Below are 27,233 nucleotides of genomic sequence, written 5' to 3'. Positions count from 1 at the left end.
CCTCACAATGTCATATGACTTTCTTTCTTCTGTAGAACACAAAAAGAGAACTTATGAAGTGCGCCAGTTTCACTTTTCCATGCAGGAATTGGGAGCTTGAAGGGATAGTTCACCCAAAAATGTGTGTGTGTGTGTGTGTTATCTGTGTGTAAGAGAGAGAGAGAAAGAGAAAATAATGTAAGAATTTTCCATTTTGAACTGAACTATTTCTTTAAGTTTATTAGATTGAAAATTGACACACACTTGTAAATCAGAAAAGTATCACAAAAGCTGCTGTGCTATATTTTTAGCTACGTGTTTGAGATATTGACCTGTTTAATGTTGTTACTGATCTTCCTCTTCAGTGAGCTAAAAACATCTGTGACCGGATCACTGAGTGAGTTGAACTTTAGAAGCAGATTAGTTTGATTCATGAACAAATCATTCTGACTGTTTTTGTGAACCGGAACAACTGATTCAGGACTCGGGACTTAAATTTTATTTTGTTTCTTACACAAAGCTATCGTATGGCTTCATTTAATTGTTAATTAAAGCTAAAACAATGTAAAAAAAAATACATATACATTTATTAAATTTAATTAAAATAAAGATATAATGAAATGTAAATATTAGATAAATAAAATATAAATATTAAATGTTAACATTAGTTAAAACGTAAGTTAAATAAGTTTAAGGTACTAAAATTGCTACAAATAATATTTCAATAACACTAAATGTTTTTCCCTACCTAATGCATTTCTTTCGTGTCCAAATTTTGACGAATGTTGGGAACCAAACAACATTCAACTCTCTAGTGAGTTGAAAACTTCTGTGAATGGATCATAAACTCAATGAGCTGAACCTGAGAACCAGAATCATGAATGAATCACTCCGACTAGTTTTGTGAACCAGATCAAACGATTCACTGCAAAGATCAAGACTCAAAAACACAATTTATGAATGCGGCTGTCATAATTTTCATTATAACGACTTCAATTTCTGATTCTCACACATCTTATTTACATGGCTTCAATCCAGTGTTGCTATTATTAACTAAAACTATTAGAAATAATGTTTGTTAATTGAAATACAGCTGAAATAAAACAAAACAAAATATAAATAAACAAAAATGAGACATTTTGTTTAGGCAAAAAAGCACATATCAAAAAATATTAAATTGAAAGAAAATATTGGAAATATAAAAAATAAAAGCCTATTGGAAAACATTAATAAATAGTATAATCATATATAAATAATGCTAAACTAACACAGTTTCCAGCATCATGTCACATGGACCATGTTTGTGATATGTTTATAATTCATCTGTGTTTATTATGAACCTTGAAATGCCATTCAGAGATGTTTCATGGAAAAGATCAACAAGCACAGTTTTCAGTATTTCTCCTTTTGTTCCACTAAAGTCATGATGGTGAGTAAATGAAGACAGGAATGAACTTTTCCTTTAACTTCACATTCCTATGGGAATCCCTGGTAATGCCATCATCTAGTTTGGGGCAATATAAGCAAGAACAGCCGTTACTTTTGCACTTTCAATTCCTTGCAGTTTTCTATCCTTTTTGTTTAAATACATTTTTCTCTCCCCAGAACTGCCTTCTATTTCTGTGGTCTTCCTCTCTGGTTGGAGGGGGTTTAGAGACACGCTGTCACAATCCATTTATCACATTAAATATCAGCCCTCTAGCCCTCTCTTGTTCTCTCGCTCCCTCTCTCTCGTCTCTCAGCCCTCCAGCATTCCTCTGTAGCTCCCCATCTCTCTACGTTTCTTAACAACTGGCATATGCCCACTCATCCCCCCATGACCCCATCCCTCTCTCTTCCTCTCTATTTCTCTCATGTATGTTTCCTCTCCTTCTCATGCAACATCCGTGATCACTTTGGGTGAAATTTAATGAAGGCAAACAAGAGGAAACAATGCTCTAATGACCATGAAAAACATCAAATATTCTGTAGGATAATGAAGTTAATATGTTATTCCTTTGTGTCATGCGCTTTGAACTTCGTAAAATGTTCAGTTTTTTACCAAAAAAATAAACATTTTAGTTTATTTACTCTCCCTCATGTCATTGCATTTACCTGTTTGACTGATTCTCTTCTGTAGAACATGTGTTATTGTTAACTAAATCGCTCTGTGTACGATGAAATGAAGCTGCAATTAAATAAAACATAAACATTAGATGAAAAACTTGGGAAAAAAAAGTTTGCTTTGGCAACTAACTGATATAAAATAACCTAACGTTTAAGTACTAAAATGACTAAAACTGAAATCAGAATTTAAAAAAATGTTAACTAAAAAGAAATATTTAAAAAATGAAAAATAAAAAATAAATGAAAAACGTTATGCAGGTTTGGAACAACATATGGGTGAGAAAATGACAAAAATAAATAAATAATAAAAATTTTTGTAAAAAGTACATTTTTGCGCAAATTCAAACACTTAAGAGACTTGAAAAATCAAATGTGATAATATTTACAATTTACAAAAGACGCCTTAAGAGGCCAGCATATCATAGAGAGTTATGGGTGGTCTCTCATGACTTGATCTAGTAGGCAACCACCTAACAATGGCAACAACTGCATTATAACTCAAACATTCACTAAACATTCACTAAACAGAAAACATTCCTGCACTGTTTTGCATTGCATGCTCTACAGAAAATACAGCCCCAAATTATCATAGTTGTTGTTATTATACAACAGGGCAGTATTTGGCCTTCACTAAAATCCATATCTATCCATTAACAGTATTACACCACAGGGAGGTCATACAACCCAATGTGACAAAGTGGTCTACAGCTGCCCGTCCTGTAAAGCAACAGTGTATTTATGATTCCTTTCTATAGAAGATTACTCAGCTGCATTCATCCTCCACCTAAAGGGTTTTGTGCACATAGACATGGTACATTAATAGAATATATTCCTTAAATGAGAAAGCTGGCGGATTAATGATTCTCTGAAGGCTTCGATATATTTAGAGGGAGTACAAACCTGTGTACAGCATGCAGAAAGCAGTCAAATGAGAAGTATGCATGAAACAGTAGAAGAACAATATGCGGCTGAGAGGTGTGCAGCCAAAGCCCATAAGGCACATTCCCATTCACTGCAGAGGATCCACTGGTGAGCAAGTAATGTAATGCTAAATTTCTCCAAATCTGTTCCCATGAAGAAACAACTTCATCTACATCTTGGATTGCCTTAGGCTCATTTTTGGATCAACTTAACCTGTAGGCTTTTCAGCAAAACATAAAACAATTATAAAACTCAAAATTCATAAAAAGAGAAGAGTCTTTTGGGCAACAAATATTGTAATGAAATTTTGTAAATGTATAACATTTCACATGACATTTATTTAAAAAATTATCCTGAAATAGTTCAAATCTACCTTGATTATACAGTATATTGTTAACTTTTGCTTCAATGCATGTCAGTGCTGTTTTATTGTTTTCACTTGTTTACCCAATGCCTATAGCAAAAAATATCATATTGCTATTTTAAATTGAATGAGTGATTTCATTACATTATACATTTTGACTCAAAACCTCATATTTACTGAGATAAAACGCATCTGACAACTTCCCTTGTGATAACTTGCCCCAGTCTCCCATATAAGTGCTCACTACATGAGCTTGTTATTTATGAATCAACCAAAAGAAACAAAAAAGGATGAAAGGGGGAAAAGAGAAAAGACACATGGGAGATTAGGACAGAAACACAAATAAAGAGACGGAGAGAGACGTGGCTGGAGAGGGAGTAAAAGACAACTAATGAGAGAAGACCTGAGTGAGAGCGAGAGAGGGCTTGTATAGTTTTCATTATGTGGGTTATGCTGCAGTGACAAATTTAGAGTGGCCTGATTTTCTTGAGTCACTGATCCCTGGGTAACAGCAGTAGTCCGTGCCACACTGCCAATGTCCTGACCGCACGAAGACTTGGTCACACACACTTACACACCACACTCGTGTCAGGAACACACCACTTGACCAACCTGAGAGAACAGCCTCTCATCAAGGGACCGTCGGATTGCAAACCAAGCACATTAGCAAACTCACTTCTGTCAACAAACATAAATCCTGAAGATTATCAGTTGGCACTGCAGGACTAACTGGATCCAATGGAATGCCTTCGGATGCGTGTTACAGTATGAAAAAATTCCAACAAAGACTGAGATGATGTCATTTTAAATATAAACCCCTTCATGAATAGAGATAAAAATGGAAAAGCTCCACCCCTTTCCCATTAACCAGAGAGAGCTCTGTGGATTACATGATGAGAAGGGAGATCTTTAATGGGAAAAAAAATCCACTTAGTATTTTTGACTTGCTTTTCACACAAATATTGTGAATTCACTGTTTTTATTTTCTGCAAAATTGAAGACATCTGGAAACAGCAGTGATAGTGTCCCACCATTCTTTTAGTACCAGTTAAACAATCACCCAGTGTTTTCTGAGATGGCAAATGAGAATCGAAGACAAAAAAAGGACTGTCCTCGTTACCTTCCCTGGCATACTTTAATCAAAACAGACCCTTCGAGGTAAAAATCCTAGATACCAGTAAAAGCAGCACCGTCACAACATCAGACAAACATGCAGCGCAATGGACCAGACACTTGTGTGACTTCATGCGCTAACCGCTCTCAGACAACAAAGGAGTATGTCTGGACCAGGAATACGTCACCTGCTGCGGTCAAGGTGCCTGTGCCAGAGTGACGGGAAAACAAACGACTCGGAGTGAACATTTGACACCTCGACGAAGAACAGACAGCCACTTTCAATGCTTTCTATGCTCAAATGATTTTATTGGCCGTTTCTGATTTCAGAGGTCGCTCTGTGCATTGCTGTCATTGATAAACTAGCACCATGTTATTTATTAGCACACATAAAGCTGTCATAATCATTACATCCATCCCGTTTTAATGCATCCTATATCGTAACCCCATTCTCCATGCCTTTTTTCATCCCCTGCTCTCCAGCTCTTCAACCAATCAGGCACTTTCACTGGTTCATAGTGTTGCGTCATCATAGCAACAGCTGACGTATGCAAAAAAACTACCCCAAAAGTTTTTTGCATGTTTGCAGGCATGTGGTTTGATTATGTGTTTCTGTGCCTCTTCGTGCTTTTTAACATTTGAACAGTTATGCCATGCAATGAAAAAATCTCAATAAAAGTCCAATCCACCCAGGCAGCCTGTTTTTACAGTTACTAGCTAACCATGTACGAATGCTTTGCTTTGTAACAGTTCTGTGTGTCCCTCTCCTTCGTCAACATTTCCTCACGTCATCTCTTATTTGTCTGCAGCCTCATCCGGTGGATTCTCTCCATCATCTTCCCGCTTTGCTTCTCTTGATTCGCCCTTGCCCATCCTGACAGCAAGGAGAAACACCTCTTCCCCTGTGTCGCTCTCTCTCGTTCTCATCTCCCTCTTCACACCTCTCTCTCTCCTCATCCTTTTCTCCCCCTCCATCCCTCATTCCTCTCCTTCGCGCTCTTTGTCCCCCTATCTGTGCAGCCCAGAGTTGCTATAGAAACCAATCTATTCGAAATAGGAGGGAAGGGAAATTATTTCTCGCTGCTTCCTACTCTTCCCCCATTTCGCTCCATTCTCGTCCACCGGGTCTCATCTTCTGCAGCATTTATACAGTTGATTTTAACATTATTTATTTGCGCGACTCGCTGCAGGAGCTATTGTTGCCATGACTACTGTGGGAACATTGACATAATATTACATACAGAGACCATGGCAACCTCAAGGGTCATCAGCAGAGTGCTATGCTAATGCTTGGACGGACTGTCCACTTCCAATGGGCCGAGGCTTGAAGTATTACTTAATACCTCACAGACGTCCTTTAAATGCACTAAATATTTGGCTTTCCAAACAAATATCAAGAGACTGGGAATGCCAGATGTGTTTTGTGTGTGTGTGCTCGTGTGTACCAGACATTAAACTCGCTCTCAGAAGACAGAGAGAGAATTTATTGCCGTTTCATCATATGCCTTTTATTTTATGACTTTGACATGCTTTGATGCCAAAGAATGGAAAACACTAGTCATATAAAACTCAACTGAGGGAATCTCCTTCAATACTGATCTAAAGAGGAACAATGGTGATGAGCAACTAATGTCTGATTGGTGTTTACACTCTCTTAATGTATTCATCACTAGCTTCATTTAAACGTGAAACACAACGTTCACAACCCATTTTACTCAAACTGAATCAATTTTACAGATCTCAACTGTTGCACTCTTACTGAGTGAATAGTGAAAAGTGGACGTCACATACCAGAATGGAAACTAGTGGTTGGTGGAGGAGTTGTTTCAGATGTGAAGTTAGTTACTAGAGTTTGATATAAGATTATGTAATCAAAGATTTTTTGCTGTCATTTTACAAGGTTCAATTTGTTAACATTAGTTACTGCATTAGGTATCAAAGCAACAATGAACAACACTTTTACAGCATTCAGTAATCAACTAATTTTACATGTCAAGATAGTAAAGATAATCTGAATAATGTTGGTAACCAAACAGTTGACGGTAACATAGTCCATAGTAGTTTTTATTCAGTGGCTACCGTCAACTGTTTGTTTACCAACATTCTTCAAAATATCATCTTTTGTGCTCAGAACAAGAAGCTTATACATGCTTGGGACAACTTGAGTGTGAGTAAAGTAAAAGGAAAGGATGTGATATGTGGCCAAGTATAGTGACCCATTCACAGAATTTGTGCTCTTCATTTAACCCATCCAAGCGCACACACAAACAGCAGTGAGTAGTGAACACACACACACACCCGGAGCAGTGGGCAGTCATTTTTGCTGCAGTGCCAGAGGATTAGTTGGGGGTTCGGTGCCTTGCTCAAGGGTTTCACCTCAGTCATGGTAATGAAGGTGGAAGACAGCACTGGTTATTCACTCCCCCCAACGATAATCCCTGCCGGTACTGAGACTCAAACCTGCAACTTTTGGATTACAAGTCCAACTCTCTAACCATTAGGCCACAACTAAAGGTGGCCTAAAGGATGACAGAATTAGCATTTTCGGGTTTTCTATTCCTTTAATTGAACATATAAATTAAGCGTAAACTATTTTCTCAATAAGCCAAGGAACATGCTTTAGAAAAGTCAAATGGGCCATTTTGATTTCATGTTGACTTTAGAGTAGAAAAAAAAGACACTCACAAAGCGTCTTTGTATTGAGTCAGCACTGAAAACAGCTAGAGTTTTAACTGCGCTACATTTTAGTCTTCAACCTCACCGGGTGACCGGTAATAATGCTTTTGATGCAGAACGCCTCGCTGTCCCCCCTGCCTGTGAACAGCTTTTATTGCAGGCCGGCTGATTGGCCGAATTCGACGATCAGCCCTCCCTGATCTGAAAACTTCAGAGAACAAGAAATGACATCATCATCATCATCAGCAACATTCCATTGCAGTGGGGGAGGGGTGTCTGAAAAACTCCCCACCACACACACAGATAAACACACACACACACACACACACACACACACAGAGGATAATCTCATCAGTGTCTACAGTACAGAGTGGCCTCTTCATCATGCGCTCTCTTTTAATTCATGTGCTTCTCCATCTCTCTCTCTCTCTCTCTCTCTTTCACTCCCTTTTTTTCTTCTGTCCCTGTTTCCCTCTCCCATTCCGTGACCCCTCCCCCTCTCCTCTGACTACAGGAATGTAAGAAACACATCTGGAACTTATTAGAAAGAGGGAAGGGGGAAAACGAACTGGGGGATGGAAAGAGGGAGAAGGGAAAAACGAGAAGACTGAGGGAGTGAGGAACGACAAAAGAATGAAAAGCAGAGCGAGGGCCAGAACAAGGGGCCACTCGACAAAACCATTTCTGGGAAGAAAGAGATGTGCAATGCAGGAGCGAGGACACTTTTTAAAGACACAGTTCAGCAGAAAATATCAATTCTGTCTTATTTACTTGCTACCATATCTCTTTGTTGACCTGTATGTCTTACTTTCTATCGCAAACCTCAAAAGGTGCAATTATGCATAAAGTTAGAGTTGGTTTCTGTCCATACAGTTACAAAGAATGGGATCTGGAGCTTTTAAGCTTCAACGAGAACACAAAAACACATTAGAAGTGTCAAAAGAAGTCTATATCACTATGTTATATACAGTGGCGGCTCCAGACAATTTTGATTGGGGGGGCAATGGGGGGGTCCTGGTCTTTTCAAGGGGGGTCTCATGAAAACCAACAAAAAATACAGTGGACATGGCTAATAACTGCATATTTCTGCTACTAAACAACAAAAACACCTTTGCAATGTAAACAAATGACAGGCTACATTTGTTATTCATATCCTTCACACTGCTTCATGTCAGGTATATTATGCATTTTTATTGACATTGATATTTTTACATTTATTTCCAGATAGATATTATTGAGTTTACAGGCTAAAGTGGTCTTGCTGTTGTAAACACTGTTGCTATTGTAGAAAAAAGATTTGCATCACATTTAAAATCTGAATTGTTTTTATTTTTATAATGATAATTCAGAGAATGAGAAAATCTGAATAAGCCTTACCAGTGTTGTGATAATTATTTTTACGTGTTAAAAATAAATAAGTACTGTAATATAATAAAAGTTTATTCAAATAACATAAAAAAGACCAGACCCCTCGATGCCTGTTAAACTTTTCTCCCTCAAACAGCACGCTAGTGTTACTTCTACACTACAGGCTACACACAGCAATATAAACAACGTATCTGCATGTTCTCACATCACATCGTTCTTGTAAAATAATAATAAGTAAATAAACACCAAAATCACTTCGCTGAGAATGAAACACCACTTACCAGCTGCCACGATGTTGAAAATATCCTCTAGCAATTAAAAAATGTGCGTGCAGCATGAGGAATCTTCCCGGTTGGATGAGGTCGTAGTCAGGTGAACTGTCATCATGTTGGTCATTTTATTTACGGCTAAATTATTATTAATAAATTGTACTAATATTATGATTGGGCGTGGGCAGGCATTCACAAAAGTTTATGTTATTACAAAAAAAAATTGAGGAAATTTAGTTTTGACAAAAGGGCACTTAAGGGGCAAAGGAGCAGGTGCTCAAGTGAACCGGTTCTTTCGGACAATTCGATCAAATAAACCAGCTGAAAAAAAAATGGTTCACCGGTTCTTTTGCGCTCGATGTAATGCCGTCATTGGCGATGATTGCCCTTCATTCAAGCCTTTGGTTTACCCGCGCTTATAAAATTAGCACAGAATCAGTTCAGAATCAATCACCAAAAGAATCATTTCGGTTCAGATGCGCTCTGTGTCAGTCTGCTTCACGCTGAATCACGCATGCGCAGTTATCATCAGCTCATCGGTTCTCGAATCGGACGCGTCCGACAGAAACGGTTCTCGGTTCAGTGTATGAATAAATGTCGAAATAATTATTATTTATTATTGTTCTGCGTAGTTTGAAGAGAAACATTTTTGGATCTTTATCCCGAATATATATATTTTTTAATCAGGAAGAGGCTGGGGGGTCAAATGGGGGGTCAAGGCATTTTTTGGCAGGGTCTTGAGACCCCCAAGACCCCCCCTGGCGCCGCCGGTGGTTATATATAAGAGCTGTTATAATGGAGCTGCGGTCTCCATTGATCCAAGAAAACATTAAACAGTGTGTTATCATATATTTTAAGGATTAAGTACTACTAGGTTATCTAAGACAGACTTTGCTAAATAAATGAATAAAAAATAAATAAACGAAATAACTTCTAGTGTTTACATGACATTTTAAAAAGACAATTTATTAATTTCTGACAAATACAACTGAGTCAGATCTGATTCAATCTCATTCATGAACAAATCACTCAGCTGGGTTCAGTGAACCGGATCAACCGAATCATTAAAAAGAGCTGACTAGATTATGAATAATGTTCACAATTAAAACATTATTATGTATTTTATAGTGCTTTTGCATCCTTTTGAGGCTTGAAAACGATAGTCACTACTGCTGCATGGAAAAATGCCCAGTTCATTCCTCAAATTCTCTTTTTGTGTTCTACAGAAAAAGATATTGCAGAAAGTTCAGCGGAAAAAACCTCAGAATGACATGAGAGAACAAGAAGGAATTTTCATTTTCTTTAAAACATGACAAAAAACAGCTAATGCTGAAGAAACACAATGTGAATGAATGGAAGGCTGTTCATGTGAAGGGAAACATGGCATGTTCAAAACCGTTTCAATGAGAAGGGATGTGGGAGCCCCTAAAAGATGCGAGGGGGGTTCAAAGATCCTCGTCTAAGCCGGGCCTTTGAACTTTTCCCCCCTCATATTCATTGGAGGCAAGAGAAAGAGAGAGATCGGAGAAGAGAGGGTGCGAGCAGCCTCTTCTATGAGAGCAGTCAGGCATGAGTAATAATGCCTTTCTCTCCCTCTGGCCTAAAGCACTCCCTCCTCCAGCTCCCCCTCCACAAACCCACCCCCCAACAACAACAAAAAGAAAACTCCAATCTTTGTCAACTCAGTCCCTCAACCTCACCCACCTGTCCCCAGTGCCGTCTTTTCTTACAGACTCACCTCTAGACACAACAAACCACTAGCTTTCACTAGGAAAATTAAAATCTACCTATTTGCAAAATCAACTAGTCAGTGGGTTAACTGAACAATGACTTGCCTTATTAGTCTTAAAGTTGCATTGAACCAGAAGTAGCAAAAGAAAAAAACTTCCATACTGTAACACAATCGAGTAAAACAAATCATTGAAAAAGAAAAAGAGGTCGGGTGGGGACATGGTTCTATCATCAGTTGTTGATTGGAGGCAGATCTGAATACAAGCTGGTTGACTGTAAGAAAGAGTCAGGGTTTAAATCCAGCATACCTCATCAGAGAAGTCTGGCATTTTCACTAAACAAAATTGAGCTATGACATTCTGATTAAGATATGCAAGGTCAAAATCAATACAAAAGTAAACATACTTAACCAAAACATGAACCTAAAACAAAAAATGAAACACAAGCAAATGAAAAGAGTGGAGTCGAAAATTGAAAAGTAAAAAATGCAGTGCTCATGCAAGAATGATTAAAAAGACCAAACACTGCAATTTGCATTACTACATAATAATATGCACGATAAGCTACAGACTACAAAACTATCCCTCAATTATTTACTCTCTCTCATGAGGAACAGGCTGAAAGTTATATGCTGATACTCTTCCCTTCTGCAAAAGATCTCAAATCTCATTCTCAATCATGCTCAGATACAAAAACGTTGAAGCAGTGCGGCACACTACTGAAACAAAGAGACACTGGTTGAGCATACATGATGGAGAATGGGACCATAATTTCAGTCTCCAATTTCAGTTTGTTACACAAAGTCTGAAAATTTGGAACACGGCCCAAAACAAGTCCCCAAACTTTATTAAAATTCTTTAAGTGTTCTTAAGTGTTCAATGGGAAAAAAGGGCTCTGCAAAGGGGTTTGGAATAACATGTAAACGAGACGCTTCATTACAAATAGAGCAGTTGGGCTCAATACAGCTCATGGAGATCCACCTTCAGTTCTAACCCTGCTCATACACACCTGCCTGTAATTTCCGAGTGAAACTGAAGACCAGCTGTTTCCCACAGACTTACACTCTATGTGCGGCGGCACTTCCCCCAGGGGAGATTTATATATATGTGTGTGATATAAATACAAAACAGCAGTCAGGCTGATTGAGAATGCAAATTCACTCTGTGCCAGCAGGAGGCACTTTTGAAGCGGCAGAACTAGCGGCTTCCCCGGCAGGGGCTGTAAACAAAGCAGTCCATGCGCTCATAAACGCTACTTTATCAGGCATTATAGGAAAGATTAAATAAATGGCATCAAAACTATTCAGAAGACAAACAGTTTCCTTCAAAGATACATTCATATAAAAACACCCGTGCTGCATTTTGACTTTAAAACGTGCAGTGCTCATATTTATTCAACAAAGTCAAAACATTTTGGAAAATCTATTTGTGGCGATCCGTGTTGATAATGGCGTGCCGCCACAAATAAACCAATGTATGGGAAACATTGAGATGGTTCAGGTGAGTTTGATTATAGCTGGAACTCAGCTCGGCAGGAACAAATATCCATGAACAGAAGCTGAATATCCACTTCTGCACATTCATTCAACGGCTCTATGAGGTACATTTTGGGGGTAAAAAGTAGCTTTATTTCTTCTTTCTTTACTCTTTAGATTGAGCTGTAAAGCAATTTATAAACTTACATATCCTACCTACCCATAAGAAATACTGATACTGTAGGAAATCATGCTGATGCCACACAAATGCCCACGGTCACCCTAGTGACATGACATATGGATTCCTTAAAGGCAAATTTTGACATACACAATATTAAGACATACAACAGCATATGGTCTTACATTAAACAAAGTTTTTAGATTGTAAAGTGTTAACAATATAGGGCATGCCTATACACCAGTGTCACCGTGTGATTCATGAGACGACTGCAGGTTTTATTAGAGGTATTGCTTCTGAATGACTCCTGGCTGCCAGGATGGAGTGGACCTGATGCTTAAACTCACATTATAACAGTTTGTCACTGTAAAATGATAGACATCTTCATTATAAACAAGTACACAATGCACAAATAAAATAACAACTGACAAATTTAAGGGTGCCTGACAAACCCATAATGAACATGATAGAAATAAATATACTGCTACGGAAACTGAAACAGACAAGTTAATATCTCTGATCTGCAACCCGATCAAATTTCTAATGCATATGAAAATAAAGTGCACACAGTAGGATCAAAATGATATGTAGCGAGTTCAAACATAACAACAAAGAACATCCGTTGCAGTATGTGCAGATGTAGTCGCACAACAATCTCACTGAGGCAGGTTACTATGTTTCACAATGTGTGTTTAATGTTGACCTATATATTACTATACTGCGTACAGCACCATCAAACAGTTATTAGGAAGACAATGGCTGCATTGTTGTGAGGTCATCACAATTGCGTCTTCTAAGCTTACAAAAGTCTTTAGAGTAATCCACCTCTTTAAAAGAGATATCTGAAGGGCCAACTTACATGCACAGTCATGTTGCTCTGTAAGAGCTGAGGCCACTGACCCGAGTATATTAGCACTCTTATTGCACCGATACCTTAGTACGTTCCACCTTAAGACACAATAGCACTAAATCATTACAAATGACATCAGTGCATGTGCATTACTGTACTAAATCGTTGCAACAAAACCAGTGAGGGCAAAACTTAAATGAAAATTCAGTCATTTAAAATCAATAAAAAATATATAAATAAATAAACAAATAAACTGTCAGTACATAACACTATGCATTCTGTTTTCTACAGAGAAAATTAAGTCATACAAATCTGGAACAACGCCAAGGCTGAGAACATGATGAGCAAAAATGAACAAGGTGCGAATCTGTTATGCACACTGTGCATTTCTCACTGTTTTCATTCATTCTAGAGTGTCCTGCTTTATCTAATACCCTCTGTTTAAAAAAATGTGTGATGCTGAACAAAGCCGTGCCTGAATCCCTGGAAGACGAATCTTCCCAGATCTTTGTCGTTCAAAGCGTTCGCACAGCCATCAAGTGTCACCTGGACCCGTTTTCAAAAGGTATTTCTCGATGAATATGCATGTCTCTGCTTTGATTGCGGACCTTATGAGAATGGCTTACATCATCCGTTCTACCTTGCCGGGACATAAACACGCCCCTCACCTCTGATGGAGGGGACTGTACCTGCTCTCCCTCTCTGACTCACTCTCTCACACACACAGTGTCTGACAGTAGACAATAGGGAGGATGTCCGCATAGGCGCGATCACGGGAAAAGATGCTGTAATCTAACAGGTAGAGCTCGGTGCTGTCGCCTAGCAACTCGCTGGATGCGTTAATGCAGGCGCACCTGGATTTGCACGATGCGAGACATTAGTTATGTGCAGTAGGTTATTTGTTATAAAGCGTACTTGACTGTGAGTGTCAGACGGACGCAGGTGCTGAGATTACCTGCATGACCCCGGGAAAAGCAAATGAAGTGGTGCGTTTCTTTATGCGGGTGTCTGTGAAAGAACCCCATGCGTGCGTGTGCATGAGCGTGTGCATGTGCGCGTGTCCTTTCCCCCCTCAAGCCTCTTGTCTAATTTGTATTCTCATGAAGAGAGCGTGTTTGACGGGAGGGAACGCCGCTGGCAGAGTTTCTACTCATCCCGTCATAACGGAATTGAACGACAGCACCGTTAACTCTGCGCGTGGAATGCAAAGGTCACGTTGCACCTTTATGACCGGTCAGATATGAACGCTATAAAATCCTCTGCACATCTCTTCCCCTTTTCTCTCTCATACACGCTCACGCATGCACTAAGTTGGAGCTCGCGCTTCATTAAACGGAGTCACGTACCTCTGTGAAAACTCAACGCCAAACTCAGAAGCAGCAGCAGTCCCTGCATGGTTCAAATCTCCGCATGGGGAGCGTCAAAATCACTCCAACGGTGGATTATAATCCTTCCATTCACGTGCTGGCTGTGTATTGGCACTTTTATCCCCCTGCACTACTTTTTAACGCATTTCTAGTCGTTTTTCCTCCGCCGTTCCCTCTTTTGCCCTCCTCTCTGCAACGCTCCGGTTTCTTATTAGTGGCACATTCCTTGTTCATCTCTCTCTCTCTCTCTCTCTCTTTCTCTCTCTCTCTCTCTCTCTCTCTCTCTCTCTCTCTCTCTCTCTCTCTATTGCTCGTGTCAGCAGCTGCTCCCTCCCTCTCTGTTTCTTTTCAGCGGTGTCCAATTCATGAGCGAATCGTCGTTCTGTTGAACTGAATCTTTTCGATGAGTCGGTTCACAAAACTGCCTGAAACAGTTTGTTATACAAATGGAATCCGAGCGGTTCTCAAACCGAGTAACTGAATCGAACATTCTTTTTCGAAGCAGAAAGAATGCAGTTCGGGTTATTTTGGAGATGCCGGTGTGTCCTTTAAGAGCATCCCCGGACATAACTACATTGATCCTTAACGCTGGTAATGTCTTTTGTATGGAGCTTATAATATGACAAAACTAACTGAATATATATTGTGTAGGCTACATTTTAATTATTGACAAGTGTCATTTAAAATAGTTCTGAATTTTTTCATTTTTTTATTTTTTACTTGAATATTAAACATTTGAAATTTAACATGACTGAGTATTTATGCAAATATCCTGTTTTTTTTATTTTTTTATACAGCTTCAAGTTTTCAAGATGAAGAGGAAATTCGGAACATCAAATTAAAAATTCTAAAACTCAATATGCAAAAATTCAGATCTTATAGAAAGTAGGTCAGATTTATGGAAGAGTAGATGATCTCAGAAAAGTCAAACGAAGCGTTTTGGACAATTATTAGGCTAGTTTTCTGGTGTGAGTATGTGGTTTAAGATCTACTGATCATAAATCGCCCAGAGGTTGCCTTAGTTGATTGCCTTAGTTACCTTTAGTGTTTCTTAAACATTTATGGTTTATATAGGCTACTTATTTGTTAGGTTAGCATTCTAAGCATGTGAAACATTTGTAGTCACTTTTGTTTTTACTCCCAAGGCCCCTACTCTCATTATCAAAACATACTCGCAAAAATGTCACTGCTGATATTCTTCACAGCTTAAAAGTAGCTATAAAATCACTATACAGTAACTTAAAAAAATAATCACAAATCAACCTTCCATACCAAACAAGACCAGGGAGAAGCCAAGCCCCCGGAATGCTCACTATCTGTTGTAGTCATCCTGTTTTCAGACCATTTCAAGTTTTATTTTGATGTGACACAAAGGAGAATTCTGCCTATTCAGGCAGTACACACAGGATTTTTTGTATGAAGAACCAATCACATTGAATCATAAATGATCATTGCTTCCTCTTACATGACTTTAACCAATTAATATATATATATATATATATATATATATATATATATATATATAGGGTGATATCAGCTAAATTGGGCCACTTTTTGGTAAATCGTTTGGGACAATAATACAATACCATATATGCCTATTCCATGTGTATTTATGATTAATAATGACTGTTTTTGATAATTTTGTGTTGAAATTATGTAATAAAATATAATTATTTAGGCCCTACAGTTCTTGAAACATCAGTTGTGCCAACTTTTTTTGCATGAGCAGTTTAAGGTAAAATGGGCCAGCTGTTCAGGTAAAATGGGCCGGTCAAACTGCAAAGGGAAATAGTAATTTATCATCAATTTTAATTTCAAAACAACTGCTTATACAGCCACATAACATTTAAACTGCATTAAAAAAAAACATATCCATATGTGCCATTAAAAAAAAAAAATACATTTTGGGTGCAAACCCACATATTCAAATGTGCAATTAAAAAAGTCAATTTTGGAAGAACATAGATCAGTGAACTGATGTCAGTTGTGTGTGTGTGTGTGTGTGTGTGTGTTTTTTGTGTACTTGTTTTTCTATTCTGGTGGGGACTTAAACCTGAATACACACAGACTCATGGGGACTCGTGTCACGGTGGGGACCTAAATTGAGGTCCCCACGGGTAAACAAGCTAATAAATTACACAGAGTGAAGTTTCTTGAAAATCTAAAAATGCTGAAAGTTTCCTGTGAGGGTTAGGTTTAGGGGTAGGGTTGGTGTAGGGCGATAGAAAATACGGTCTGTACAGTATAAGAACCATTATGCCTATGGAGAGTCCCCACGAGGATAGCTGACCAGACTGTGTGTGTGTGTGTGTGAGAACAATACATTTAGAACAAAATGTGCAAATTACAAAAATTCACATTCAAAATTGATAACTGATTTGTGTGTGTGTGTGATGAAAGTTTTTTTCAAACACAGTCTTTGCAAATTAAACCATTGTTTGTGAGTGACACAGATGATGGCCCATTTTAGCTGAAACCATGTGGCCCATTTTACCTGAGTGGGTTAAGGTAAATTGGGCCGCCAAGAAAAACATCACTTTTTCAAAAAATATGTTCCTATACCAAACTAACAACATTATTTCTGATTGATGCCATCAAGGCAGATATTATGCATATTTTTTTTATGTGCATGTTTGTTTTTTTATAGATTTATCATCCTTATAATAGTTTAGTTACATTTGGTATGCCAGGCTACTTACCATGCAGCTCTCTGGTGCAGTCTCCATAAGAATTATTACCCCACCCACCATAGCAACCATAAACCAATTGAATCACCTGTTACTTGTCAAGCACAGTTATGACAATAGTTTGAAATATTTTGTAGTCATTGGTTTTAAATTCCATAGGGACTAGGACCCCCAAACCTTAAATGGCCCATTTTACCTGATGGCCCATTTTACCTGATATCACCCTATATATATATATATATATATATATATATATATATATATATATATATATATATATATATATATATATATAATGTGTATTATATAATTGGAAGTTAATAATTATACTGTAATGTTTGTTCACGATGCAAAACATCAGCATGGATTCCAATCACGGAATGAATAAAGCAGAATTGCATTATTAACAGGTTTATGTATGATACTTAAATCGTTTCTAGACCAGATGCGAGCAGTGAGACGTGTCTCGACAAAAGACAGCAGAAGAAATGTTTTCACATAATGAGAATGAGAAAGACATAAAACATAAAGACTTTAAAAAGTGTTAAAAAGACTTTAATGTGTTTTAATAAAACACAGACTTTATGTTTTTATGAGATTAATCATCCATCAGTTGTCGAAGCTTGTATGGTATAGTCACAGGAAAACTTAAAAAGCCGGGATGTCAAAGACGTGATGATGCTGAATGTAGATTCATATTTTATGAATAGTTTGAATGTATAATTATTTCCCCTGTAGACATGTAGCTTTATTGAAATATTTATTTAAGATATATTTTTGGATATATAAAATCATATCAACTAGAATTAAACAATAACAACTTTAAACAAGTAGCCTAAATAAATGCATAGGTAGGCTATACATAGCCTACAATCATACATATAATAAAAGATAGAGAGAAAAACATTTATAGAAAATGGAAATTAAGAGAAATGTATACATTTCAAAGATTGATTAAGTAATTAATTAATTAATACCGTCTTACCTAAGAGTTTGTTTTGTAAAGAAAAAAAAAAATCATTTTGGAATTCTTTAGACTTTTATTTATTTTATTTTTGTCTTTTTCGTATTTTTACGAGAATACACTACACGTTCCAAAATGATTTGATGTAAACAAAAAATAAAATAATTATCTCTATACTTTTAAGAGCTTAAAATATTCGCTAAACAGTTTTTTGATCAGGTTCTTAAAAACGAACGTTCGAAAGAACCGATTCGCTGAACTGAGTCGAACTGCCCATCGCTATTTATTGTTTTGCTCAGATCAGTTCAGTTGGCCTCCCTCTCTAGAACTCTACAGCGCCAAAAAGAATAGACCCCGCGGGTGCAAAGAAAATAAACCTTCTCCTTCAAACGCATCGGATTAGACTCGCGTTTTTCTTATTACTGTCCTGTTGTAAAGAGAAGGATTTAGAGTGGCAGAATATTGACATGTCATAGGCTAACTGATGGTCACTGGATGAACTGTAATTTGCTAGTGAACACAGTTGTGAATTTAAACGTAGAGGTGGAACTGCAGTTTGGCAATTGTACAACTGTACAAGGATGTTTAAGATCACTCGACTGTCAAACATGAAACCCTGGGGTTACTGTCATCATCTCTTTCTGAACGCATAGCTTACATAAGTTTGTGTGATCTGCCACTTGCTGGACAGAATTCAAACTACAGGACTGAACCCGGACTAGTGACCAGATTAAAAGGGATATTAGTGTGATAACTTTATAACTTATCATTATTCGCTTCTGATATAGGCAACGTATAACCTATATCATATGGGAATAATAAATACAATTCTGGCGAATTTGTATTGCATCGTCCCTCTTAAAGATACATTTGTAGTTATTGGTGGCTAGGAGTCTTTTATGCAAAATTAAATATTTGCTATTTAAATCATTTAATTGAAATGTCAGAATCAGATATATATCTCTGTCTAAGCATCAGTGTGTTCAGCCAAAATGTCAAACTGTCAGCCAAGAAACACAAATTCTTTTAATTAATTACTATTCAAATTGAATAACAGGGTGTTACTTGATATGTTTTACGGGATTAAAATAAAATTATATGTGCATACAGTATATGACAGGGTTGAGTTTAGTATTAGGCGTTAGAATAACAATATATAACATTAATATGACTATAAAATTAAGAAGCAATTTCATTTAAACTCATTTTAAATTACAGTGATTGGATATTCTTTTTTTATTCAATTCATCAGTTATTTAAATGCTCTTCATTTTTCAGGGTTCACACTTCTTAAATTATTCTGTATGCTTTTAGTCAATGCACACGGATAGGAAGCTGCTTATACTTTAACACTCATATCGTCCATGTGTACACAATGCACAATAAAAGCAACTAACACGCCCCATCTGGGAGCTGCATTGCATCTCTGCCGGGACTCGAACCCGGAGCCTCTGGATTAGAAGTCCAGCGCGCTATTCCATTGCGCCACAGAGACCGAGCCAATAAAAATCGATCAGACCCGCTTTAGAGACACACTGCACAGCCTATGGCTTCACCAGCATCCAGCAGCATCAGGACCACGCTGACGCCATTCTGGTTCTCCGCGGACTGCCGCTAGGGGGAGCTCTACGCACAACTACACAGCAGTGTTGAGCCAACATGGCGGACTCCGACTGCTGTTTATGCTGCTTAAATAACATTTACTTTTAGATTCAGAAAAGCAAATATTTAAAGTAGTTCCTATAAAAAACAGAGTATATAATAGTTACTATAGGAACTAACACTGTTATAACTGTAAAACCACAAAATGTTACAATACTTTTTCCTTCTTATTAAATCCTAGTCTTTCCTTTACTGACAAACTTTTTTTTTCGTTGAATAATTAAATGATCAAACTCTAAACAGGGCGCCCAGTTTTGCAAGCAATTTAATTACAGGGAAATAGAATGCTCACTTAATCTTGACATGAAACAACGTATGAAAATATATACACTTTTTGGATCATTTTATATACAATTTATAAAAACATATTTATAATATATTTATTTTTTGAATGTCTGAATATTTGTCATGTGACATTCTGTATCATTTATAATCAAACATTTATAGTCAAGAACATTTTTCTTTCTGCAATACAGTAAACCACACTTTTATACAAGTAACAATTCACAACGTATAAAAAAACCCTAATTTCTTAAAAGCATTTTTTATTTTATTTTTTGCAAAATCTTTTTTTTAATTGTGGCTGAATGAACAAGCATGGAAAGTTCAGTAATGGTGCACAAGAGTTCAAAGGTCCAAGAGATCTAAGGTCACAATTTCCATATTCCATGATTTTTTTTGGAGTGTTCCTCTACGAAGCTGCTTGTCGTCTGCCGGCCTCTGGATACACTGAGTGGGTACAGTGCGAGCTTCACAAAACAGATAATCAGAGCCAACCAACCTGCCCCAGGATGGTCTCTGGATTGCTTTTCTTATCTTCACAATACATTCAATGAAAACAAGCCACTGTGGTGCCAAGAAGAGCAGTTTACTAGCAACTGCAATAAATGAGGTCGAAGTCCATTCAAAAAAGGTATATGGAGCCTGAGTTCATTATTTATCAACAGACAGCAGGAGTTTAGTCCTCGTCCTTGCATAGACATTTTCCCGACAGTGTAAATTTTCAGTGCACCCTGAGTCCATCCTGATTTACCCAGATATTTTTAGTCATCAGAAATATTTATACCTTCTTGAATGCCATATCTGTGGCGGTTGGTATAAGTGGTGTCTCAGGTTCGAGACTTATCCTGCTTTCTACGATTTCTTCAAAAGGGATATACAGTCTGCCATCTGCAGTACTCTGTTGGAACAGATTGAATCAAGAATATTAATGACATTTTACGTTCCCTTTGAATGCGTTAATCTGAAATGGTTCTGATTGGGAAACTAACGAATAATTATGGGCTACATCATTTACCCGTAGATCCTCGGCCATTCTGATGTTGTTGATAAGCATGTCCTTAAAGATAAGCGTTGGCTCTGGGATTTTCGGGAATATGATGTCTTTATGTCTAAAGGAAGAGAAGTGAATTTCAGACCTCGGTAATCAATATTCAGTCATATTATGTTTTTAAAAAGATTTGGCCATTTTTAACTTCTAACTGAAGACTGATTAGGTTCAATAGCATCTGTGATCCACAGGACATAGGATATAAAGAAATCTTCAAAATATCAATATTCAATAACATGCACATGCAATAACATAATGCACTAATATTGTTTCACATTTGTTCTTTTCAATTGAAGGGCAGAAAAATGAAAATGAAAATCATTCATCACCTTCTGAGCAGCACAAGAGAAAATATCAGGCAACAGGAAACTATGAGCGGGATAATAATGAAAGCCAGCAATACAGGCAAATTTGGATATCGGTCCTCTCCTACGAAACGGCACAAAGAAAAGCATTCAAGTCAACTATCAAAGACCAGATGAATTTCATTTGCAGGATGTGAAGTAATTGTACATAAACTATCATTAACATCAAGTTTAGGCTCAGCAAGACTGTCCTGGAAACTAAAATTTTATTTTTACTGTTTTACCTTTGTTGTAGGCTTCCTGCTGCTTTTCCATAAAATATTAATAACCTTCTTAATTCTTTGACAATCTAAACCAAGTGATTATCATGTGCTTATTTCTAGGACCAGACGTACCATATTCCACCTCGTCACTCAGGTCACTCTTCCCATCACCACATTTGTCTGAGAAGATGATCTGCACTCTGGCTCTGTACTTGCAGTTTGAGTCATGTTCCACTGTAAGTGTTTCATTAGATTGTATGACTTGTTTTTCCTATAAACACATCAACAGAAAAATAAAGGATTAGAAAATCACAGAATAAAAGAAGCTGGATCTTGTTTAACATGACATTATGTGCTACACTACATGACGCAATAATAGCTCCACCAAGGCAATACTTAAAATGTGGATTGGTACATTCTGCATTGTTTCATTTTCCTTTTTTCATTGATTCTATACTCTATTAAAAGATGGCAGTTTTATGTGTATTTAAAAAGAATCTTTAGTGAGAATGATAGTACTTAATATTGAATAAAGACCTTATACTATTAAATATAATAGTATATGGGGGAATCAAAGGGTTGTGGGTTCTAGTCTCGGGCCGGACGGAATTGTGGGTGGGGGGAGTGCATGTACAGTTCTCTCTCCACCTTCAATACCACGATTTAGGTGCCCTTGAGCAAGGCATCGAACCCCCAACTGCTCCCCGGGCGCCGCAGCATAAATGGCTGCCCACTGCTCCGGGTGTGTGCTCACAGTGTGTGTGTGTGTGTGTTCACTGCTCTGTGTGTGTGCATTTCGGATGGGTTAAATGCAGAGCACAAATTCTGAGTATGGGTCACCATACTTGGCTGAATGTCACTTCACTTTCACTTTCACTTTCATATGAAAATATAGAACATGATTTACCTCATTGCATTTGCTGAATGTGAAGTTGTATTTGTAGCAGTGAGGTTTAAACTCTAAAAGTGATCCATGTGTTTGAAAATGGAGGTCATGTCCAACTTTCTGGATTGTAAGCTGAGGTTTGTCTAGTTTCACTGCAAAGGAAGCCCAAAAACACAAAGAGACTATTAATTAGTGAAACAAACTAATAGAGTAGCAACTGCCATTAGAAAATGTGAAAAATGTAGCTCATATTCTCTAATACAACTATTGCAATATGTAGTATATGCAGAGCAACATGATCAACTAATAATATTTCTCAAATAATTTGCTATTGTGAATATGACAACTCTCAACATAGTATGCTGTATTTGAGAAAACTGTCTGTTTAACTGCCTTACTGTGCAGGTAAAATAAAAAATATATATATGTTCTATGCAAAAAGTGCATGTTTACCGAAAGTTGTTGGACCTTTAGTCATGAATGTGTTGTTTACAGGTTGACCATTAACAGTGCCATTGAACAGGTAGAACATTTCTGTCATGTCCTTGAGAATTGTATCGTGTATGACGCATTCTCCGGTCTTCATCTGATTGCACTTAACTACCGTTTTATTCTGATCTGACCTGAAATGCATATATTTACAAACAATGCATGGATGAAAGGAATATAAACAACAAATTAAAGTTAAATATATAAAACAATGTTAAGAAAAACAGTTACATACGAGTAATAAAAACCAAGGTCTGGGACATAAACATCAGATTCCCAAGTGCACTTCATCCTGTTGTGGGAATACTCGAAACTCCTGTTTTCCACCAGCCTCACTGGAATAAATGTGGAGATTTCAAATCAGTCCTCAAGACTGGAAATTTATGAACGATTAAAAAAGGGACAAAGACAACCAAAAAGCATTTTACGTCAGATTGGTGGCTATCATGCAGAGTACCTGATGGTGGAGGGATGCTAATTTCCGAAGGTCGACTTTGTCGTTTGATTCCACAGTTTTCAGGGTTCACTGTAACACTGATGCACAGTCCGTTCTCATTGGAGATATCCAGTTTGAAACTCAAATTTTTGATTCTCCTGGAAACTTGTCTGTCTTGTGACTTATTTTTGTCTCTTTCAGAACAGTCCTGTTGACGACATTGAATTTCATGTTAATTATCAAAATAAAATACAGTCTGTTTGTACTTGTGTTCATTTTGTGTTACTGTGTGTGTGTGTGCGCATTACTCCATATGAGTAAGGATGAGACACTTAACAAAAACCTCCCATTATTCCTTTCCAAAATATTTTCATCAAAGCTAAAGCTTTTCCAAGATGATAAAACCTTCAATAATAATAAAAAAATTGTTTTACTAGGCACAAAGATTATTATTATTATTATTTTTTTATATTTAAGGGATTTTTTTGCATAAATTGAATAACAATGCAAAGAAAGTGGTTACATGCTGAACAAGCAGTGCTTGAAGCTCCAAAAGGAAACAAAAGAGCAAAAGTAAAGTAGCATGTAGTTAGATGGATAATTATGCATTTTTTATTTCTTTCACTATATAAAGAAAGACACTTACACCCCCTCCACCCAACACACACACTGGTTTGCATATTTTAAGGAGTCTCTACATACAGCAGGCGTACATTTCTTTATACTGTACAAACTGTATTTTCTATCCCCTTATTGATAAGCTTGTTTCCTAATGGGGACCAAAAAAAAAAAAAAAAAAAAAAAAAATGTCCTCACAACCTCAAAATTTCCTGGTATTACTTTCTTTGTGGGGACATTTGGTCCTAATATAAAATAGGGAATATCTATATATAGATTTAATATACTCACACATTACCGTTTTGAACTTTAATATTAATTTGTAACACTCATGTTTTGTTCCGTATTATTTAAACATTTTGAACACAAACACAATCACAATTTAAAAAAGTTGCTAGGAATCCAAACAATAGAGTTCCAGAACTTGCTTCGTTTCCTCTTCCTCTCACTTTGACAAACCTTGTTATTGTGCATAACATAAGATGAGAGTCTTAAGACTTAAAAGCTAATAGTAATATTTAAATCAATGTCATATTAAATATTCTTAATTTTTTTTTATTTTATTTAGAGTTTTTCTACTTAAATACAGCCTGTGTCCATCTTTTTTATGTCAGTGCAACTAACTGCTTGCTGACCCGACTGGTTCTCCTAGACGGAAGTGACTTTTCAGAAGTAACATGTTTAACTCTGAAATTCCCTAAAATGCCACAGGTACCAATGATATCAACCAAAGATCATCCAAATATGATAATCTGTATGTGCAAGTACATGTATTTGAACACAGTAAGTTTCATATGTATGTCGGTGAGAACTTTGTAAAGAGAAAAGAGCAAAGAGAGAAAAATACACACATAAATTATGTATAAAGTAAAGACGTGTAATGAGAAAACAACAAACCCAATGAAGACTTTGACTTGTGTGGTGAAGAGCTGTGGCAATAAAGTACCAGAAAACTTAAACGTACATCTTACCTACTTTTGTTTAACTGACTTCAGATGGACAAAAATTCACTATAAACTTCAGTTTGGTGTTTGTTTATAGTTTAGTGACCTGGCAAATTGAGTGGTTATGGAGGAAAACTGCGGCCTGTAGTACACAAAGTGTGCTAGGGTCAATTATACTATGATCTGTCCCAGTTTGACTCATGTTCATAAAACTGAGTGAAATATGGGACAACAAAAGCATTTTCTTTGTTTCGTTGTTACTGTCATGACAGCATATATCACGTAAAATATTTTAAACAGCATTTATTTTAAACATGCATATGGTTTTTATTGTATAACATTAACTGAGTCGATGTATTGCACTTTGTTCCTTCAGTATCCGGAGTGACCAGCCAGTTGATTATAATAAACAGCAACCAAACATTTCCAGTAAGTGTGTATCATTTCTGCGCATTTTGGGACAATCCTCATTAAACACTGCTTAAACTCAGGTACATCAATGGGCTTCTTTAGCTGCAATTGCTCTCCTCAGGACAGCATTTCTACTGCATTCAATTTGGGTCTTTCAAATTCAATTATGATTTTCGAGTGATTGTTTTTTGGATAAACCAGCTGAACAGTCGACTGCTGTATCTTAAACCTACAAAATGTTGTGGTGGGGCTAAAGTGTAGCTGATTTAGAGGTGACGCACCTGAGAATGGTGCACGTCCACTGTGTAGTTCACTTTGCAATCTGGCTCCAGATCCTTCGGCTTTTCCCATGTCAAATGAAGTTCAAAAGGTGTTTCCCATGTGAAGGTTAGGTTCCTGGGTGGAGGGAGCTCTGTGGGGTTCAAGAGGAATGGAACAAGGTTATGAAGACCGAAGGATAATGGAGAGAAACATAAAACATAACGCTCAACAAAAGTAGTAGTGGTATTAATACTCTGTTGTTTGCAGTAGTCATATCATAGACTACTACGGGGAGCAAGTCGAGACAAGAATAAGGTTCAGTCGTAACAACACACTGGCGGGTGTTCTTCAGGAGAATTTATCTGACGTCACAGGTTTCGGGAATTATACAGGATATCCCGCAAGCGCTGTCACTGGAAAATTTAAGGGAAATGCAACAAACAGCAGTAAACCCACCTGACTCGCCTTCGCCTCCGACGAACATCAGCGAGAGAGAGAAGCATATCATTAAAGAGACATCCCAAACGCGAAACATCTTGTTGAAGGTTTTATCGGATGTTCTGTGTAAAATCAAATGTGAAGTCCCGTAATTCTGTGCTGATGTAGTCAAAAAGACAAAAACGCTATAATTTTCCTTTTGCGTTTACTTTATAAGTGGTCTAACTCGCGCTCGACACAATAACTCAGCAGTAAACAGACGCTCGACGAGTCCGTCAGCCTCGAGCTCAGAGCCAAAGAGTGACTGCTGGAGCTTGTTTCACACAGTATACAGTCAGTGACACACACACACACACACACACACACTGTCAGACTGCAGTGGGTGGAGTGTGTGAACTCCCTCCCTCCCTCAACATGGATTTAAGAGAACCATTTATGGAATTGCGTCATTTCCACGGATTTGTAAGTCATTTCCACGGATATCGTCCCAGTCGAATAAGTGAAAAATGATACAGTACGAATTACTGTATTAAAATAACAATCATTTAAACATTGCTCTAAAACATAATGGCATGCTGTGTAAATTAAATATTAAATAAATATTAAATAAAAATAAATAAACAAACAAATACATACATACGGTAAATTCCGAAAGATAAATTAGTAAAGATTTATTTTCACAATTTATAATAAATAGGCTACAGTGGTCGCTGTGATGTTGCCAAGTAAAACATCTTTTGTTGATCCTGGATCAACATTACTGTCCAAAAATACAGACTTTACCCAATCCCCTCCCCTACACCTAACCTTACCCATAATTTATTCTTAAAATCAGAGGCAAATGATAGCTGATTAACAAGAGTGTAGAAGCACCTAACCCTGATTGTAAACCTGAAACAGACATTTCCTAAAAAGTTATATCTCATTTCTGATTGGTTGATTGGAATGTTGTTCCATGATCAACAAGGATGTTGGTCCAGGAACGTTGTACTTGCTGAACTATATGTAGCCTACATCATAAACAAACTAAACAAATATACCGTGTATAGTAGAACTATGCAAATTAACATTTCCATGGAATGAAATATGCCAATTTGCATATTTTAGAAAGACAATAATGGGAATAAGTGTTAATTAATTAAT

The 27,233-nt window shown here is 37.2% G+C and overlaps 2 protein-coding genes and 1 non-coding gene across 4 annotated transcripts in view; all 3 read right to left on the bottom strand.

Annotated features, from left to right (window-relative positions):
• The window catches only part of LOC113052262 (kin of IRRE-like protein 1), a 31,292-nt gene extending 16,637 nt beyond the window's left edge, over nucleotides 1-14,655 (bottom strand). Inside the window, exon 1 of one of the 2 annotated variants that reach the window (XM_026216679.1) lies at nucleotides 14,376-14,655. In XM_026216679.1, the coding sequence (XP_026072464.1) occupies nucleotides 14,376-14,424 (49 nt within the window). In that variant the 5' untranslated portion in view covers nucleotides 14,425-14,655. The remainder of the gene's footprint in view (nucleotides 1-14,375) is intronic. The other variant, XM_026216680.1, reaches the window with a different exon arrangement.
• Nucleotides 14,656-19,468: 4,813 nt separating this feature from the next.
• trnar-ucu (transfer RNA arginine (anticodon UCU)) lies at nucleotides 19,469-19,542 on the bottom strand. Its single transcript has one exon. It is a non-coding gene; the product is annotated as a tRNA-Arg (tRNA).
• A 419-nt stretch (nucleotides 19,543-19,961) lies between these two features.
• On the bottom strand, nucleotides 19,962-26,443 carry LOC113052261 (uncharacterized). The gene is made up of 10 exons (XM_026216677.1): nucleotides 26,109-26,443; nucleotides 25,673-25,803; nucleotides 23,440-23,626; nucleotides 23,218-23,317; nucleotides 22,947-23,116; nucleotides 22,515-22,645; nucleotides 21,740-21,878; nucleotides 21,369-21,468; nucleotides 21,007-21,100; nucleotides 19,962-20,889 (listed from the first exon to the last, which is right to left on the bottom strand). Exons 1-10 carry the CDS (start codon nucleotides 26,185-26,187, stop codon nucleotides 20,770-20,772), a joined length of 1,251 nt encoding a protein of 416 aa, XP_026072462.1. The 5' UTR covers nucleotides 26,188-26,443; the 3' UTR covers nucleotides 19,962-20,769.
• Nucleotides 26,444-27,233: the final 790 nt, after the last annotated feature.

Source organism: Carassius auratus, chromosome 32, assembly GCF_003368295.1.
Source record: "Carassius auratus strain Wakin chromosome 32, ASM336829v1, whole genome shotgun sequence".
Lineage (NCBI taxonomy): Eukaryota > Metazoa > Chordata > Actinopteri > Cypriniformes > Cyprinidae > Carassius > Carassius auratus.
The sequence above is the reverse complement of the archived record's forward strand: the minus strand, read 5'-3'. Positions and strand labels throughout refer to the sequence as shown.